At 45.7% G+C, this 17,753-nt stretch overlaps 5 protein-coding genes across 5 annotated transcripts; 2 read left to right on the forward strand and 3 right to left on the reverse strand.

Annotated features, from left to right (window-relative positions):
• The first annotated feature begins 3,800 nt into the window (after positions 1-3,800).
• Positions 3,801-4,970, forward strand: K441DRAFT_658639 (uncharacterized protein). The gene is made up of 2 exons (XM_067648389.1): positions 3,801-3,845; positions 3,901-4,970. Exons 1-2 carry the CDS (start codon positions 3,809-3,811, stop codon positions 4,635-4,637), a joined length of 774 nt encoding a protein of 257 aa, XP_067504749.1. The 5' UTR covers positions 3,801-3,808; the 3' UTR covers positions 4,638-4,970.
• A 3-nt stretch (positions 4,971-4,973) lies between these two features.
• Positions 4,974-7,550, forward strand: K441DRAFT_658640 (amino acid transporter). Its single transcript, XM_067648390.1, has 7 exons — positions 4,974-5,597; positions 5,691-5,875; positions 5,926-6,005; positions 6,053-6,433; positions 6,490-6,513; positions 6,574-6,908; positions 6,972-7,550. Exons 1-7 carry the CDS (start codon positions 5,463-5,465, stop codon positions 7,398-7,400), a joined length of 1,569 nt encoding a protein of 522 aa, XP_067504750.1. The 5' UTR covers positions 4,974-5,462; the 3' UTR covers positions 7,401-7,550.
• A 2,299-nt stretch (positions 7,551-9,849) lies between these two features.
• Positions 9,850-10,281, reverse strand: K441DRAFT_428572 (uncharacterized protein; the record flags this gene model as incomplete). The annotated part of the gene is made up of 1 exon (XM_067641608.1): positions 9,850-10,281. A coding segment is annotated over one exon (432 nt), but the record flags the coding sequence as incomplete, so codon positions are not given.
• Positions 10,282-12,052: 1,771 nt separating this feature from the next.
• Positions 12,053-12,601, reverse strand: K441DRAFT_503802 (uncharacterized protein; the record flags this gene model as incomplete). Its single annotated transcript, XM_067642035.1, has 1 exon — positions 12,053-12,601. A coding segment is annotated over one exon (549 nt), but the record flags the coding sequence as incomplete, so codon positions are not given.
• A 3,720-nt stretch (positions 12,602-16,321) lies between these two features.
• K441DRAFT_658644 (UROD/MetE-like protein) lies at positions 16,322-17,588 on the reverse strand. The gene has a single exon (XM_067648391.1). The coding sequence runs from the start codon at positions 17,511-17,513 to the stop codon at positions 16,431-16,433; it is 1,083 nt and encodes a 360-aa protein (XP_067504753.1). The 5' UTR covers positions 17,514-17,588; the 3' UTR covers positions 16,322-16,430.
• Between the last annotated feature and the right edge of the window lie 165 nt (positions 17,589-17,753).

The following is a 17,753-nucleotide window of genomic DNA, read 5'->3' on the forward strand; positions in this document are numbered from 1 at the left end:
CTCTCCTACTTTACTTTAATATACGCTAAATGCCTTAGTTATATAGTTTAGTAGGGTCTAAAGTAATTTTCTCTAAAAATTATTGCTAGCTATTCCTGTTCTCCTTTTATATTATCTTTTTAAGCCTATTCTTTAGGGCCTTATAGCTTTAGTAGTAGTAGGCCTCGCCTATTACGCTATATTATTACTTTACTATCCTGCGCTAATGGTAGATGACATTAATGGACTGAAATAGCGCGCTCCTTTGCACACACGTGTCCACAGGGCCGAGGAATAATGTCCCCGAGCAATCAATGGATGACCAGAGAAATACTAGAGAGGTAAAAAGTTAGTACTTTGTATCAGTCAAAGGGAGAGGTTAGGTCGCTTGCGGAGTGCAAAATATTCTTACCACTGCATCCAGGTACAACCATGACAGTTCCAGTGCTCACAACGGTGAAGCCAGAAGCGAATGATTGGCACATGTTGACTGAGTTAAAGATTGGGAATGTTTCAATCAAGCTGGTACAGCCACCCGTTGAACAGCCATTGATAGTTGCGATAGGTCCCCCCGACTGTCTGGTCGAAAGCCCCGCGAGCAGGACCTGGATGCCAAAGGTGGTGAACAGAGCAGCGATGACTTGCTTAGTTTGTATAATGGATAAATGTGTTTGTAAGAGGGTTTGAGTTTAAAGATCAGTCCATTAATTGAAACTGGCAGTTATGTTGAATGGAAAGAAGATTTAGCTCTGATGAACCAGTATTTGGAGGGCACCAAAGATGTCTCATATACCCCGCTGAGAGCATAGGAACTCTATGATTAGAAGCTGGTCTATGCCATTGGTAGCTCTAACTAGAAATGCTTTAATGTAGAGGGGATAAAATGTACCTTGGTCTCCTGACATGTCTAGTGTTGAGGGACTTTACTTGTCTGAGCTCCTTGCAAGCTGGATTGAATGCCTCTGTGCCAAAGTAAGTGGAAGATGACACGGAGGAGTCTGTATCACGTTCCGATTCACCATTTGCTGGGTGATAATGGTCGTTCTCTGGCCGCGCTATGATGTTCCCCAGGAGAGTTGGCACAAAGGGGTGGCTTGTATTGAACATGTTATTTGCGAATCCTGAATGACTACTGATTTAGAACATCGATACCTGAATGTCGATCATCGCGTGGATGCGTGGATTATATTGGATAGTCCGTAATCCAGGTTTGCGACGAGAAATAGGTTAGGTGGCGTCCTTCGAGTCCCAGGTTTTCCATACTGACAATGCCAAGAAATCATCAGCCACGTTTAAATGAGACCCAGCGGGGTGGTCGTGAATGCTGCAGGTCTCTCTCCGGACCTTTGCTTGTGTCGGTGTGATGAACGGTTGGGGGTGCATATATCTCCATTCCCAGGATATGACTTGCCACGCGCCTTTTACACTTGATCCTTGGTGAGTATTTTATAGGGACAGGGGTAGTGTTATTGTTTAGTGGAAGTGTGCTGAACGGTTGCGACTAGTTTGGTCACGTTGAGTAAGGTTTGGTGGGCCGTTCTTCGAGACCGTGCAGGGCTACTACATAATCCGATTGCGAAGCAGGGTGCAGGATGCGGTTGAATTCTAATCCATAGCCTGAGCAATGGGGTTGAACGCATGATTCCTGTTGGTTTGTAGTGCGCAAATGGAGTCCTGTAAGAAAGATTTGTAAGGGTGTATTCTAGCAGAAGAGGCTCCGCCATCATGCGAAGGTCGGTTAACGTGATACGAACTTCCCGTAGCGTTCCCCATTTACGGTGGTCTCTGTAACAGTTTCAAGTCAAGATTTCCCTAATAGAAGTAATGCGGATTAGTCGCTCTATCGCTGACCTGGTTCATTTTTTCCACAGACCTCTATTCGCCGTTCTCAGCTCTGATTGGAATAAGATGGAGACCGTTGGTGCAAATGCCTGGGTTAATGAACAAGACCGGGCAAGGAATAGGGAATAATAAGGGTCACATCTCTAGCTGAGTATTGTCCTCCGCGGAACAAACTGGTAAGCGACCTCTTAATACAATACTTTTATTGTAGAACAAAGAAACTGGATGTGGAAAGTTTATGCGATAGGATAGTTTGCGAAACCAAGCACGTTGGAAGTATGTATTGCAAGCTGTTGTGTTCTGGTTAGCTTCTGTATGATTGGATGGCTCTTCCATCAGATCCATAAGCTGAATTACTCGAACCTCGCCTGTTTGTAAACCCATAAGGCTAACCGAAGGATGGATCTGAGCATATCTAGTGGGGACGAGAGCAGATGGAGAGCGGGTGGAAAGCGGATCGGTTGATTCTTTGTCTGGGATGAAGGTTTATCAGCAGGCGAATGCCAAGCCACAGACTCCCAGGATACGAACTATGGACTCTAGGTGTAAAACGAGGATGGATGGAACATGACATGCATATGCAAACTAGCAGACTAAATCTATTCTTGTATAAATTGTGATCTTTCAGCTGGGTCATTTCTAGGTCGTTTCGAAAGGAGCTTGGACGGAAGCAATGAATTCAACCACCTCGCGACTTCCAGATCAAACTTGTATGTGTCAGACGGCCACGGCTAGCCCTGTTCATTGTAGGCCTAATAGTGCTAATGAAGCAAACCAATGGAGTAAAGGATATGCACATTACAGCGGAGATGAATGTTTGCCACCATAGACTTGGTCAACAACAGCAGGTTTGGACAGGTGTTCTATCCCATGCGCCGTCGAGGTCCAGTAGCGAATATGGCCCGTGCGCGAACACCAAAATTTCAAACAAGCGTCTCTACCACAGAATCTCTAGCTTCTCACCTAGATTATACCACTATAATGGGTCGCAAACATGCAGGAATACCTTAATTGAATTAAAGGACCATAGCGTCAAGTATATATCAATTTTGAACTTTATTATCACGAATTGGTGTCGCGATTAATTAATTAAGTCTTCAGCTTTGTTTTGCTAAGACTACGTTAAATCTGGACGATCTGGTTGGTTCGCTTACTACTGGACCTTTCTCGACGGCGCATGGGATAGGCTGTCACGAAAGCAAAAAGAGTTCTTACGAGTTTCCATCTGACGTTGATTTGACCGACTTTTCGGATCGATTACCTAGCTCTTAAACAAAAGAAGTGCTCATATGGCAATAGCCCAGCCTCTTGCGGCAGGTCTCTATTTGCAGCAAGCATATGGATTTATAGGAAGCGTATTACTGGCCCGGTGGGATACTGATGTCATAGAATCATCAGCGGACATGGGGTTGAGGACAGGCTGTGTTGAGTCTTACAACTCGGCATTTTGTAGAAGCTAATACATTCTGGTTGCAACCTTGGAAGAAGTAGGTAGTAGGTACACGTTATGGAGGGGTCGGACTGTCGAGCTGCTTGGTAGTTAGGCATTAATGCCACCTTCTCCGATGCTGACACGTCGGTTCCCCACCCTACCACACAACAATCCGGCGATGACGACCACCAAACCGAAACCTCCAACCCTACCAACAAATCCTGCGTCGCCGAGCCCAGTAACGCGTAATCTTTTCATACCTTTCATCCTTAGAAATCGTCATTTGCGTCAGTATGCATGTCGAATCAGCTTCGGCCCTATGACGATCCTCGTCTTGGTCCTCTTTCACCAAGGAAGGCCGAAGCTTGGCAGGAAACCTCAGCATGGCTTTAAAGGTGCTTATGCTCCTGTAGATTTGTGTGAATTTTGAACTTGTTCTTGTTGCTTTGAGTTTTGTGAGAGGTCTTTCTAAGTCAGTCTCGTGGTTCTATTACTCCAAGGACCAAAACCTCACACTCAGTACAGTACGCCTTCTTACTCATAATCACAGCAATCATGGTACTTTACGTTGCAGCGCTAGTCTTAGCATTAGGTAAGTCACATTTTCGGTCGCAGTATAATATTCTACTTTTCTGACCCTCTCGCAGCTTCGCAGACCCACGCCCAATTTGGAAATTTTGGTGACGGCGGCGGCAACCCCTACTCCCCCAACGCTGGTGGGAATTCCAACTTCAATCCATTCGCCTTCTTCAGCTCCGGCACAAAGATCCTAACTGCACATGCTATTCTCGCATCCCTTGCCTTCGTCGTGTTCTTCCCAATCGGCGGGATTCTCATCCGCCTATGCTCCTTTCGCGGCCTCTGGCTTCTCCATGGCCTTTTTCAAATCTTCGCATACCTACTCTACATTGCCGCATTCGGCTTGGGCATATATATGGCGACAAACTTGCGCATGCTCAATCAGGCGCATCCGATTATTGGCATCGTGCTTTTCGTACTGCTGTTCTTCCAGCCATTTTTGGGATTTTTACATCACTTCATGTTCAAGAAGCATGGGAGAAGGATGGTATGGTCTTACGGCCACATTTGGCTCGGAAGGATCATAATTACGCTTGGGATAATCAATGGAGGTCTGGGACTTCAGCTGGCAAAAAGGACGCGAATTGGAGCACCGAGTAATGGCCAAGTTGTCGCGTACAGTGTAGTGGCAGCTATTATGTGGGTAGCTTACGTTTTGGCTGCTCTAATTGGGGAGAACAGGAGGCGTCGAGCGCTAGCACGAGAGACACTTTCTCATAAGGAAGAGAGGGACATAAACCGGAATGCGAACGTCGAGACAGGTAGGCACCACAATGGGAAGCCCATCAGATCGACGTATGGTTAAGACAGTATGGTCTCATTGAATATAGTAAAATACATATATTGGAGGTCCCGGATGCTGTTGAATGCACGCGGAGAAAATCTCTCCTAAATAATGCGCAATCGATGATAAAGCCATGGCTACTAGCATCGAAGTTATTGTGCTGATGTTAGCTAGCATTTCGTTCCCGAATCTGACCCGTGGATGATGGAAGACTTGGATTTCGGCGCAGGTCAGGCCGTGATTATGACGGCAAAAGAAAAGCAGCTACCGATCAGCTCCCGGGTATTCGGGAAAATCCGTATCGAGGTATCAGGCTCCGAGTCTACAACAACCGAACCGTCTCCTCGGGTCACATCGCCACAATGGCCACAAGTCACAATTGTGAAGTTCTCAAGCCCGTCATGTCGGTGTGCAATGCTGGGCGTGTTCAGCTTTTCGTCGCCGACATAGGAACTACTCCACTTTACCGACTCAAGCAGAGGTTAGTATTGAGGCTATTTTGTGGCGAGTACGCACATTCCATGACTAGCCGTCGGTCGAGCTCCCCAATATGGTGCGCCATGCCTGGGTACAGCAGGAGTGAGCTACCCTCTATACAAGAATGAGTTAGCGAACGCGGGGCGAGCCGCGTTCATCCAATCAGCCTGGCCTGCATTGCTAAGACTAAGTCGGGACTCATCTCAGAACCACCATCCCAGGGAGTTCAAAAAGCACAGCAAACCCTAGCCAGCATGACTGCGCATCGCATACCCCCTTCCTATCCCTTCCCCCCATCCTACCCCGCTAGGCCTGAGCTTCACGAAATTTCACGAATTCCCTGATGCTTTGTCGACTTCGTGGTAGAGAATGGCCACTGAAAAAATCAATATCGAACTGGCCGCCATGCAACATGTCGGCTCCCACGAACAGGGCTCTGACGACACTGAAAAAGCACCCACAACTGTAGGACAGTCGTCTCGCCGACACGTCCATTCCCTTGAGGTATGTCGTGACTAAATGCTCCCATGTCAAATGATTCAAATCCAACCGCGGCTTGACCAAATTTAACGTGACCTTGCTAAAGAGACCGCATAGAGATACATTAATCTTTCCTCCGTTCTCAATTTTGGCGTTATTATCCTTGCTTCATGGGAGTCGTTTGCTATAACCTTCCAATTTGCCTTGCTGAATGGCGGGCCTGCATCAATGGTATACGGGTGCATCGTGGCTGGCTTCGGCGCTTCGGCCATCGCCCTGTCTTTAGCAGAAATGGCCTCTATGTGGGTAATATCCTAAGCTTAGGTTGGCATTGCTTGCTAACAGAGCGCAGAGATCCTACCGTCGGTGCGCAGTATAGATGGTCCGCAAATCTCGCGCCCGCTTACCCAAAGTTCTGGGGTCTAATTCAAGGTCTTAATAGCCCTAAAGGACGTCATCTCATGATCTAACGCTTACAGGATGGATGACTGTTTCAGCCTGGATGTTCGCCTGCGCTGGCCCCCCTACTCTCATATCTAACATGATAACGGCCCTCGCAATATTTAACTACGAGTCCTACCAACCAAAGCGCTGGCATATGACTATGATTATGTGGGCGGTCATGACTATTCCCCTTATATCTAACTTGTGGTTCAGAAAGATGCTTAATACCTTGGAGTTGGCTGGCGGCATTATTCACGTCGTGCTTTTTATCGTTTCTATGGGCGTTCTCATCGCACTAGGAAAACGAAGCACCCCCGAGTTCGTCTTCAAAACTGTCACCCACGACCTTAGCGGCTGGGAAAATCCTGGCATAGCATGGGGTCTTGGTTTGTTAACCTGTACTTTCTCTGTAGCGGGTGGGTTTAATGGTTCCAAACTCTTTCACCGCTATTTGATTGCTTATAATTACTAGGTTTTGACAGCGTCATACACATGAGTTAGCATCCTCTATTTTCCACCTGGGCTCCGGCGCTCTCTCTCTCTAACCAATATCCAGGTGACGAAGTCAAAAAGGTTCGTACCCGAGTCCCGCGTAGCCTGTATGTCGCAGTTGCCACGAACGCCGTAATGATGCTCGCTTTTGTCATCTGCCTACTCTTTAGCCTCGGGGACGCGGCGGACGTCGAGCGTATCTCTAGCTCGCCAACGGGACTTCCTTTGATCGAAGTATATTACCAAGCCACTAACTCAAAAGCCGCGACGAACACGCTAGTCGCCCTCATTGGTGTAATAATCTTCTTTGCGCTCTTCAACATATTTGCATCTGTCTCCCGCCTCGTGTGGGTCTTCGCTCTCGATAATGGCATGCCGTTTTCCTCCTTCTTCTCCTACGTAAGTCTTCCAGCTACTCTAGGATATTCAGTCGGGAACAAGTTGACTGACCACCCCATAAAGGTTCACCCAACGCTAAAACTCCCCGTTAACGCCCTCGCGCTTATCGGAACTATAGTGTTCATCCTTGCTATTATCTACATTGCCTCCGCTACCGCTTTCAATGCCTTAATCTCCCTCCAAGCCTTGGCATTGCATGTCTCCTACTTCATACCCATCTTCTTCATGGCCATCCGTAAGATCCGCGGCCCCCCTCCACCCTACGGGCCCTTCAAGCTCGGACGGCTGGGGTTGGTGACCAACGTATTCGCGCTAGTGTATTTGATATTTGTGGTTTTATGGATGCCGTGGCCATCGGTATTACCGGTTACAGGTAGTACCATGAATTATGCCGGCCCCTTGGTCGGACTTGTGATTTTAGCGGCGTTGGCGGATTGGATGCTTGGAGGGAGGAAGAGGTTTGAGGTACCGGTTGCGAGATATAAACTGTAGGGAGCTAGTCGTTCGGCAAAGAGATGACAAAACAAATTATTTTCTTGGAAATTTGAAGTATCCACCTAAAGCCCAGCAGCCATTGCAATGTCCTGCTAATACCTTTTTTTCTTTCTCTAGCCTTAGTCTGGCACTTTGCGTGTATCCCTCCAGTTCTAGAAGTGTTCCGGGCGAGCCGACGTGCAGAACCATTAGGCCCTTTCTTTGGCTTTGTAGAGTTATAGATTTCGACTCTACCATTATCCGTTGCACCAATTTATATTATTCCTTCGAATCTACCTCGAAGTCTCTTCGCGCCCTTATAGGTGACGTGCCCTAGCGCCGTTGTAAACGGTTCTCTACTACTCTACTACCTTCCGCTTCCGCGTCGTCTTTAGAGTACCTACTACTCTAGTAGTATAAGGATTAGTAGCCTTCTAAGCGACTAGCAGTAACCGATAAACCGCGTACCTTTTACGTTAGCTCCCTTCGTCCTCGTTATTAGGCATATTATAAGGCTTAAAGTTGTCCGTTAACTTTATTACTTTATAGGTGCTGTAATAGAACTCTTCTATATGCGTAGGTTATAAAGTTTAGAGCTAGTATTAGCCTAATAACGGCGTGGCTACTCTTAGAGACCTCTAATAGTAATATCTTCCTTATCCAACTTAATTATAGTAGCAGCTTCTAATTTATTAGATTAGTTACTATAGTAGATATACGTTATAAGTAAACATACTATCCGTACGCGTAGTAATATAAGTAAACTCCTTAGCCCTTTTACGCCTTTAGGTATTCTTCCGATTAATATATAGGCTTAAGAATGCCTCAGCCGCTTAGCTGCGTTTAAATTTAGCTATCTACAGATATTTCTCTACTAGAGTGTTAACTATAGAAACCTTCTTTTGCTTCTCTTCTTTCGCTTATGTATATATTAGGTATACTTTATCTATAGAGGCTACGCGGTTGATTTAGAAATCGCGTGAAGAATATTTGTTATATATAGATTGGTTGAATTAAGCTAAATATTAAGCCTCTCTGCAGCATTAATCGTATGCACGAGATTCGTACCTAATATGCTTGAAATCTATGCAATATGTATTAAAAACCACTGCATTTTGCATATAAAGTCTACGGATGAGACTGCCTATTGTGCATTTAAATTCAGCCTTACATACACCAAAAATCTGCCTAATATGCACGCAAAATTTGATCCAAAATGCATCAACTTTAGACACATATTGCAGAGCGTAGATACCGTAAGGACACACTAGTTCCTAATCTGGTATTTTCCGGTCGACAGTATGTTATCGCTCTTACGCCTATATTTAGGAATTGGGTTGTCCTGGTAATTGGTTAAGTTTCGCGGGGAAGACCAGTAAGTAGTAAAAGCTAATGACACTAATAAATAAAAAGCCTGCTTTATTGAGGGGCTCGCTTAAGGCTATATCTCTGCCCTTGGCAGCTCTTCTTGGACCCGTCTTCAGAGTAACGAGTTTATACTGACCAGTGATAAGCGATGTGTTGCTTTAACCGTCCTCGGAGCCAGACAAGTATTTCCACGTCCAGTACTTCAGTTAGGAGTAAGAGAAGACAAATACTAATCTATAAAAGACGAAATCGCTAGCGCAAGCTTAATGGCATAAGATTGGGGAACGCAAGTACAAATTGATAGGGACAAAGTTAATAGAAGAGAATAAAAAGAAGCGGGGAATTCGTTATAGTGCAACTGCCCATGTGTTGCTTGGTGTTCCTACAAGGGTAGAGAGAGAATAAGATCGGACTTAAAGCCATCTCTATTTTAATACATGCCGGGTTTACCTACGCAATAACTTTTACTATTACTTAACTTTTTTCTGAGCCTCCCTTCCTTTTTATGCGGTATTTTTATGGCTGACTACTGTTATCTATTTTTTGTTAGCACAGCCGTGATCTAATAAGGATCTAAATAAATTCTCCTTCTCTATTGTTTTACTGTTTTATATAAAGGTAGCTTTTAATTGTATTCGTTATATAATACCCGCTGAATTAGGTCGCGTATCACGGAACAAATCTTTTGCGAAGTATCTAATTCCTGAGATAAGGTGTCGGAGGGCTGTCCGGAGGGTTTCCCGAGGGGACTATGGTAATATCCCTTGTACCTACATGGCCACGTAGAGGCTTTGAGAAATAGGGCCATAAATAGAAACTAGTTCCTCTGGCTAGAGCATGTAAATGGTACTGCTTATAATATCAATAGAACCCACACGGACTTGAAACGGTTAAAAGAATTGTGTATATTCTTTGACTTTCCTTCTATGGCATGAAAATAAATAACGAAAGACAAGATGTAGATTCGGCCGAGAATATAAAAACATCATAGATGCCGCAAAGTCTTCAGATAAGCGTGTAGAAAGGAAACTCCTCAAGCATAAGCCCTCGCTAGATTCCATTTCCCTCCTGCTTCAATCTTCATCTAACAGAATACCTGCGAACAAGAATTAGGCCTTGGAACGCTAGTATCCACAAGATTGCTAATGCCCTCATCATCTGCACAAGCCTGCCAAAGAATGTCCAATGCAGGGAGCACATTGCAGCACCTTGTATTATTGATCTGCTCAAGTTGTGTGTTTACATCGTCTGAATCGCTGGGATCATTGATGATGTTCTGGAGACTCGTGGGGACATTTCCAAACGTTTCCTGCAGGAGTAGGATTGCGTTAAGAGCGTCGTCTGCCAGCCCTGAGATACCGGAGAGGACGCCAAGCTCAACTGGTTCGTCGTTGGCAAAACCGAGGGCAATGTGCGCAGCGGATTGAAGGTCCGCAGAAGAAAGAGAGGTGGCCGAGTCAAGAAAAGAATTGACATTCACTACATCGTTGCGCCAAGATTCAATAGCCGTTTGAACCTGGTCCTGCGTTGGTTCACGCGCAACGAGTTTAGCAGGAAATGGGATGGCGGTAGTAGCGGCAATAAGAGCAAGAAGGCTAGTAGCGTAGAATGACTTCATTTTGGTGGATTGTGGATTTGATCGAAATGCGAAGGAAGCTTCAAGATTGTGAGGATCAGAGAAATGATCAGAGAGGATTGTAGGCTGTTGGGTTCGAGCTCAAGCTGGATTGTACTGTTGATGCTGTCTTTGCACTGATCATGGGGTTCTTTTATACAATTTCTCTCAGGCCTTAGGATGGTTACTTAAGACTTTGACAAATTTCCTCGTGTCTTAAAATAACTTGAGGATAAAAACTAATGCACTTATCCTCTGGAATAGAGTGATCAGGTGCGGTTTGAGTCCTTGTTCCCTGGAGATGCCCCAAACAGGTAGCACGCAATGGTTTGGAGTTCTATAATCTGCTGTCATCCTGGTAACAGTTGACCGTCCGCTTCGTAGCCATTGCGGCAGTGCAGACTCCTTCGTCGTCTTGCTGGTGCAGTTCAAATCCTTTACTGTCGTGCAGTGCCTATTCAGGAACAAACTTACTAATAAGCAAGCCAAGCTGCGCCGTGCAAAAGCCAATTTTTAGCACAAGCTTATGTGCAAGGTCATAATTGGGGTCTGTGTTAGCGTGCACCGTCCTCGTTTTGAGCTTTGCACGCTCTGCGCACGTCCTGTAAGCCAGCTTGGCTTGCTCATTAGCAAGTCTATTCAAGATAAAGGTGTTGGATGTGAGGGGGCCTGTAACACGAAATTAGTAAATACACACAAGACAACATATTCCAACACGAGACATTACATGCACTTTTTTTTTATGTAAGTGTTGGTTTTTACACCATCGTTTGTGTGGTTGGTGAGAAACATGTAAGCCGTAGTCGCGGGTTTCATGTTGAGGTTTAAGGCTCCCTGCTAGGGAAACGATGACGTGGGTAAACTAAGCTATCTTTGTTAACTGAGTGCATTTTCCATCCTTTTGAATGACTAAGAAGTTATCATTCGGCTCCTTCATAACATGCGAACAAGTTCTCCAGAAGCCTAGGCGCACGGTTTTACTCGCTGAATGCACTTGACGTCCTATGAGCTGCAGAAACTTCAGCCAACGCAAGATATCTTTTTCGGTCTGGCCCCATCTAGCGTGTACTGTCTCATATCATGTCTATGCTAAGATTTTATTTCTCGAAGTCTGTCTAGTACAAGGCGAATTCCACTTAGTTGACTTCGCGATACGACGTCCATGTGTCTTTCTTGAATTTCTCGGATCGCTCTCAAGTTTGAATTCTGCCTTTAGGAGCGACGTCAATCCGTCTACCAGCATTATTTCCGGACGGTATGCCGAGCAGAATGGGCCTGCAATCAAGCCTTGATCTGCAATCGACGGACTAATCAGACCGCTTCCGATGTGCCTATTCCCCGCATTATTTTAATTCGCGTAATAGAATCTTGCTTCATCATCCGCATCGCGCGAAAATAGGATTTCCCTTCCTTTTTGGGATTAGTGGTTATCCCCCATAAGGCCACCCATAAGGTTGCTGTGCTTAGGGGCTTTTGGCGTGTCTTATGGGCAGAGACCGCCTAAAATCTTGTTGCTTAGGCGATAGAGCTCCCGTAACTCTGGGGCCTTATGGGGAGTAGCCGCCAGTCCCATAGGATACGGCACAAGCATGTTAATACAGGGCGCGCGATTAATCTAGATTTGATTGTGCTCGTATCTGACGATCCCAACATCCTATAGATTGGTGTACACTGGAAGCATTTCGGTGCATGGTGACAACTGCCGAGCACCATATACGCCCATATTCTGGCTTGCCTCTCCCACCGAGCTCTTTAACCAGCAGGTGCCAGCGGGATATCCTTGCTCCCACGAAATATCCACGCAATTAGGGTTCTGGCCACACAGATAAACGCACATCTCGAAGCTATGGGTTGTCACCGGGCTCGGCGCCATGACGCCCCCAAACCGGTCCATAAAGCATTCGACCTGGTACCACGCACCGCAGCCGTCTTCCCATGGTTGCCCATCCATATCGGGACAGACAGACCAGCGACGGGCCCCCCAGACAGCGGAGTTAGCGAATCCGGTTTTGAGTTCATTCTTCATGTAGCAAACGCCGTTGCCTGAGCCAGTAGGGGGAATCCAGGAGATATCAACACAGCCGGAGTTACCTTCACATGCTTCCATACATGCATGGAAGGTAGGTGTCCATACGGGGCTGTTAGGCATATCACCTCCAATGCGATCTTGATAGCATTCGACTGTATAAATTGTGTTGAGTGCGATGTCTTGGTTGGTACCGTTATATGTTGGACACTCCGAAAGTGGGTTGATGGCGGCCCAAATGTTGGGGTTGTAGACCGCAGTCTTGAGATCTGATTTCAAATAGCACGCCCCAGGACTGCCTGGGCTCCAGAGGGCTCCACGGCACATATCGTCATGGTCGCATTGATAAATGCAGTCGTCGAAGGAGGATGTCCATACAGGCGAGTTTGGCATATCGCCTCCTGGGCGGTCGGCGCCGCATTGTACATGGAAGGAACCAAGATTGGTTTCAAGCGTAGAACCATCAGATTCTGGGCAGGAGGTAGCTACACCGACATTGACTAAACTTGCAAGAATATACAAAATTGGTGTGACTCGCATACTGGTTTTGGTGAGATTTATGAAGGGGACAACTTAGAAACGTTTGCCGGATTTTGTTTTAGTAAATGAGCAGACGATGAAGAAGGGGGCCAAAGGAACGAATGTATACAGCTGAATAACGAAAGAATGGGAGGAATTTTCAGATCAAAGGGGTTCGAATGGCTTATCCCTTGCACCGATAATAACGTCCTATAAAATGTGGCCCGTGCACACCAATCACATATAGGCGGTCAGTCGTTCTGCCGCATTACTACAGCTTTCAAATAAAGTCACAAACATTGAAATATTGGTGTATATTGTATATAGAGCCTTATTCTTTGGAGTTGAGTCGATCTACGTGCTCCTGCCAACACGGGCCGTCTTTGCATAATGGTATTCGACAGAGTTTATGGCGCGGGAAGGTTGATGTTCTTGACATGCGTGCACGGGCCACATTTTATAGGACCCTATCAGTGCAAGGGATATGACGATAGAATGAGTCTGTCAACGCCTGGATATAAATTGTATTTCCCTTAAATTCATTACTGCAAGAAACGAACCAATAGCCAAGGAATTCTACACGCCACATCATTCACGGTTTTTTATAATTCATTTTTTCCACCAGCCCATTGTGTGATATATTAGGATGATAGCTTGATTGAGCTTAGAGGTAATGCGCATGAAAGCAAGCAAGCCTTTAAGAATATTCACAGAACATTTCAGCTCGGCATTTATCTCCTTTACTAGGAGATGTGCGTTTTATGGCTTACACGAGAGTGGCCGATAAGCTGTGGGCTTAATAAATGGCTGAATTCTAGAATAGAAATGGGTTAAGCTTTCAATATAGGAACTGGGCAGTTATCTCCCACATCTCGTATTGCGCCACCAATTTAACAGCCGAGAGGAGCCAAAACACAACTTGTCCTATTAACGTATTCGGTAAGCCTATGGGCCATGCAAGCCTGTGGGCCACCCCATCAAAATCGCGAAAACCGCGACGCGTTATACAACTACAACCTTAATGGCCACACCACAACAGCAAGAGGACCTTTTTTAAGAGGGCAGACTTATTCTAGCTCTTGATGCCTATAAGAAAGGCCAATTTACAAGTTTCCGTAAGGCCACTAGCACGTATAATATGTCCAGAACTACAGCCCAGCGACGCGATAAAGGCATTGCACTAAGACGTGGTTCTATTGCGTTAAATTACTGTCTTATACTAGTATAAGAAGAGAGCCTTAAGCAGTGGATTCTATCAATGGATCAGCGCGGTATACCACTAAGAATCGTAATTATGCGGCAGATGGCTAGTATTTTAGCTACGCAGCGCGCTAGATCTGCCACTATTAAACCTATTAGCGAGAAATAGGTATACAATTTTATTAAGCGCCATAACGACCTACAATCTAAATTTAATCACAAGTATGACTACTAGCGTGCTTAATATAAGGATCCTATGCTTATTCGGGGCTGGTTTAAACGCATTCTAGACATAAAGATATAATATAGGATTCTTAATAATAATACCTGGAATTTTAATAAGACTGGCTTCCAGATGGGCGTTATTGCAACTGTAAGAGTTATTACTAGAACTAATAGGGCTGGCCAGCCTAGAATAACACAGCTAGGTAATTAAGAATGGGTTATAATTATTGAATGCATTAATGCGATAGGAGGTACAATTCCGCCACTAGTTATTTTTAAAGCAGTAATGCACCAGGCTACTTAGTATAAGGACGATATTATTCTATACGACTGGTTGATTAGCGTTAGTAAGAATAGCTAGATAACAAATAAGATTGGCCTAACTTAGCTAAATCTATTTTATAAGTATACGAAGACTCACACCGTTGGCACGTATTAGATGCTTATACTAGATGGCCACGGCAGCCACGTTAACCCCGAATTCAATTAGTTCTGCCTAGATTATAAGATTATTGTTATCTATATACCGGCGCATTTATCGCATCTACTACAGCCTCTAGATGTAGGCTATTTTTTAGCACTGAAGCAGGCCTATAGACGCAGTGTTGAATAGCTTATGGGCCGCGGCGTCAACCACATTAATAAACACGAATTTCTGCCACTATATAGGCAGGCTAGGTAAACAGCACTGCATCAAAACAATATACAGGCAGGATTTGTAGCTACTAGCCTTATTCCATACAGCCCTAATTACGTACTATCGCAGTTATATGCCGAATTTCAGACACTATCACCCCAACGCCGTCCGTCGAATGCATCTTGGGCAGCTAAAACACCTTATAATATTACTAAGCTACAAGTGCAGACAGCCTTGCTAAAGCGCTATCTTAGGCGCCGTACGTATAGCCTACCGAGTCTAATAGGACAAGCCCTTAGCCAGCTTATTAAGGGGTGTGAAATGGCAATATTAAGCGCTGTGCTGCTTACAAGCGAAAATAAAAAGCTACGTATGGAAAACCAGTGCTAGAAAAAGAAGAGGGCAAAGAAGCGCACGTATATAGCTAGGGGGGGTGTTCTATCAGGAGCAGAAGGGGCCTCTCAAGCACAAGCTGCCCAAGAGGGGGTAGCAGAGGGGGCAGCAGAGGCAGCGGCCGAGCGACCGCAACGAGCACTACGCAAGTGCAGCATGTGCGCTTCAACAGAACACACGGCGCGTACGTGCCCTAGACGGCAGGCAACTAGCTAGCAGATAGCTACACTAAATATAATTGTTCGTGGTTGAGTAATTCCTGATTTTGCGATCGCGATTTTGATGGGGTGGCCCACAGGCTTGCATGGCCCATAGGCTTACCGAATACGTTAAGCTTAAATTGATCTGTCAGCTACAGCTTGCGCACGACCAGCTTCCACCTCCCACCTCCCCTTTGGCGAGAACGGCGAGAGATCAAATTCGGTACGCGCATCCAATCTCGCTTGATTGCCACCAACTGTACATAATAATCGTAGCGAAGCCACGTGCCCGGTTGTGACAGACCCAAAGCTTCGTCGAGTTCGTTGAGAGGGGGGACTCTCACAGGGTATACAGTATCCGGTGTCCCGTGTGCGCGCAACACATGTTGAACGCCAGTTGGCACTAAAAAGACCGGTCCTTATGGCAGCGCCAATTAGGACAATATATAGCCTTAAATTCCGGCCAACACTTCATGTCGAGCGTTCGACAACTTTGTGTTTAACCTCAGACATAGCTCGGAAAGATTATATATTCTAGGGCGTTCCAGCCAAATACTAGCCGGGCCTCTAGATGCACCCATATCTTCATTTGGTTACAACAATAGCCGCCGTCTTAAAGCAGCGATTGGTGAAAGAGTGTTCGTATAGCGCTCTTGATCGAAAAGTCCTTCCCGGAGCTATCCCAGACTTATCTAGAAATATGGCGTCAAGGACATGGACTACCTATAAGTGCAAGTCAAAGATGGCAACACTAATGGCAGGACGCATCTTAATTCGCTATAAGAGACGGTATGCATGCAGACATCCTTGCCGTCTTAGAATTTTACTTCTTACGGTTTACAGTTTTGTGAACAGCATGGAAAACCTATCTTGACAAGTCCTCACCCCAAACTTGCTTGGCTATTTTTACCTCCAGCCTAATCTTTGCCCATTGCTGGTCTTCAGTTAACTCATTTCCCTCCGCTGTTGAACTAAATCCACACTGATGGCTTAAACATAATTGATCCAGCCCCTTGGGACAAACCTCCGCGGCTTGCTTCAACCTCTCAATAATTTCTTGCTTATCATCCAAAGAACTCTTCTTACTCGACATCAATCCCAGCACCACTACCTTGTTTTCCGGAAGATGGCGCAAGGGCTTAAAGTCTCCGCTCCTAGCATCGTCATATTCCAAGAAATACGCATCGACATTGAGTTCTTTAAAAAGGACATCCGCAACTAGTTCATATCCCCCTGAGGCAAACCATTTCGAGCGGTAGTTTCCGCGGCAGAGGTGGATCCCAATCTTCATATCCTTTGGCCGCTTGGATATGGCAGCATTAATAAGCTCAGCATATTTCCGAGGAAGTGTTGCCAGATCTTCATTTCTCTCTACAGCTGCTTTACGCATGTCTGGGTCGCAAAGATAGGCAAGGTTTGTGTCGTCAAGCTGGACGAAGCGACATCCGGCCCGGTAGAGTGCATCCAACTCTTGTTGATAAACATACGCCAGATCTTCAAAGAAAGGGTCAAGGTCTGGATAGGCTTCTATATCTATTGAGGCTCGCCCACCACGAAAGTGTACCATAGTTGGACTAGGAATACAGACTTTGGTCGTCGCTGGAAAATTGTGGCTTTCGTTGGCAGCGATTGAGTGCTCGAGGAATTCAAAATCGTCTGCTTGAATTGGTTTAGGATGGCCCAGCTTGCCTGTTACGGCGAGTACCGGGGGTGAGAATCCATGCGGGCGTATCGTGCCTGTCTGACCTTTGATCTCAATGCCGGAAAAGTGTTGCAGGAAATCAAGGTGGAAATATGCACGCCTGAATTCGCCATCGGTAATGGATTGTAGACCAGCACTCAGCTGCTTGTTCACTACATCGGCGATAAATTTGTCCTCGATCTTTCGAAGCTCTTCCAAGGAAGATTGGTTTTTCGCAACTTTTTCCCGTGCTTTTAGGATGGCCATGGGGCGAAGGAAGGACCCTACATGATCGGCTCTGTAGACCCCTGCTGGAAGCACCATCTTTATAGATTTTGGCTCGCGGACGGCCTTTAGAAAAACCAGAGTGTTGGAAGGCTTCAGATTAAGGAAAAAATGAGCTTCAGAATCCGGGGACCTGAGATTCTTAGAAAAAGGATAGAAACTTGTAGGATCTTATGTACCCTACACCGGCAGTTGTGAGCCATGTCGAGTACAAGTGCCGAG

The sequence above is a fragment of the Cenococcum geophilum genome (assembly GCF_001692895.1).
Source record: "Cenococcum geophilum 1.58 unplaced genomic scaffold K441scaffold_17, whole genome shotgun sequence".
NCBI classification, from domain to species: domain Eukaryota; kingdom Fungi; phylum Ascomycota; class Dothideomycetes; order Gloniales; family Gloniaceae; genus Cenococcum; species Cenococcum geophilum.

Bases quoted from the DNA above. Each gene is read 5' to 3' on its own strand.
- K441DRAFT_658639 (XM_067648389.1), top strand. From the start codon at position 3,809: ATGGTACTTTACGTTGCAGCGCTAGTCTTAGCATTAG. The intron at 3,846-3,900 runs GTAAGTCACATT...ACCCTCTCGCAG, and splicing joins AGCGCTAGTCTTAGCATTAG to CTTCGCAGACCCACGCCCAA.
- K441DRAFT_658644 (XM_067648391.1), bottom strand. From the start codon at position 17,513: ATGGCCATCCTAAAAGCACGGGAAAAAGTTGCGAAAAACCAATCTTCC.
- K441DRAFT_658640 (XM_067648390.1), top strand. From the start codon at position 5,463: ATGGCCACTGAAAAAATCAATATCGAACTGGCCGCCATGCAACATGTC. The intron at 6,434-6,489 runs GTGGGTTTAATG...TATAATTACTAG, and splicing joins CTGTACTTTCTCTGTAGCGG to GTTTTGACAGCGTCATACAC. The intron at 6,514-6,573 runs GTTAGCATCCTC...ACCAATATCCAG, and splicing joins TGACAGCGTCATACACATGA to GTGACGAAGTCAAAAAGGTT.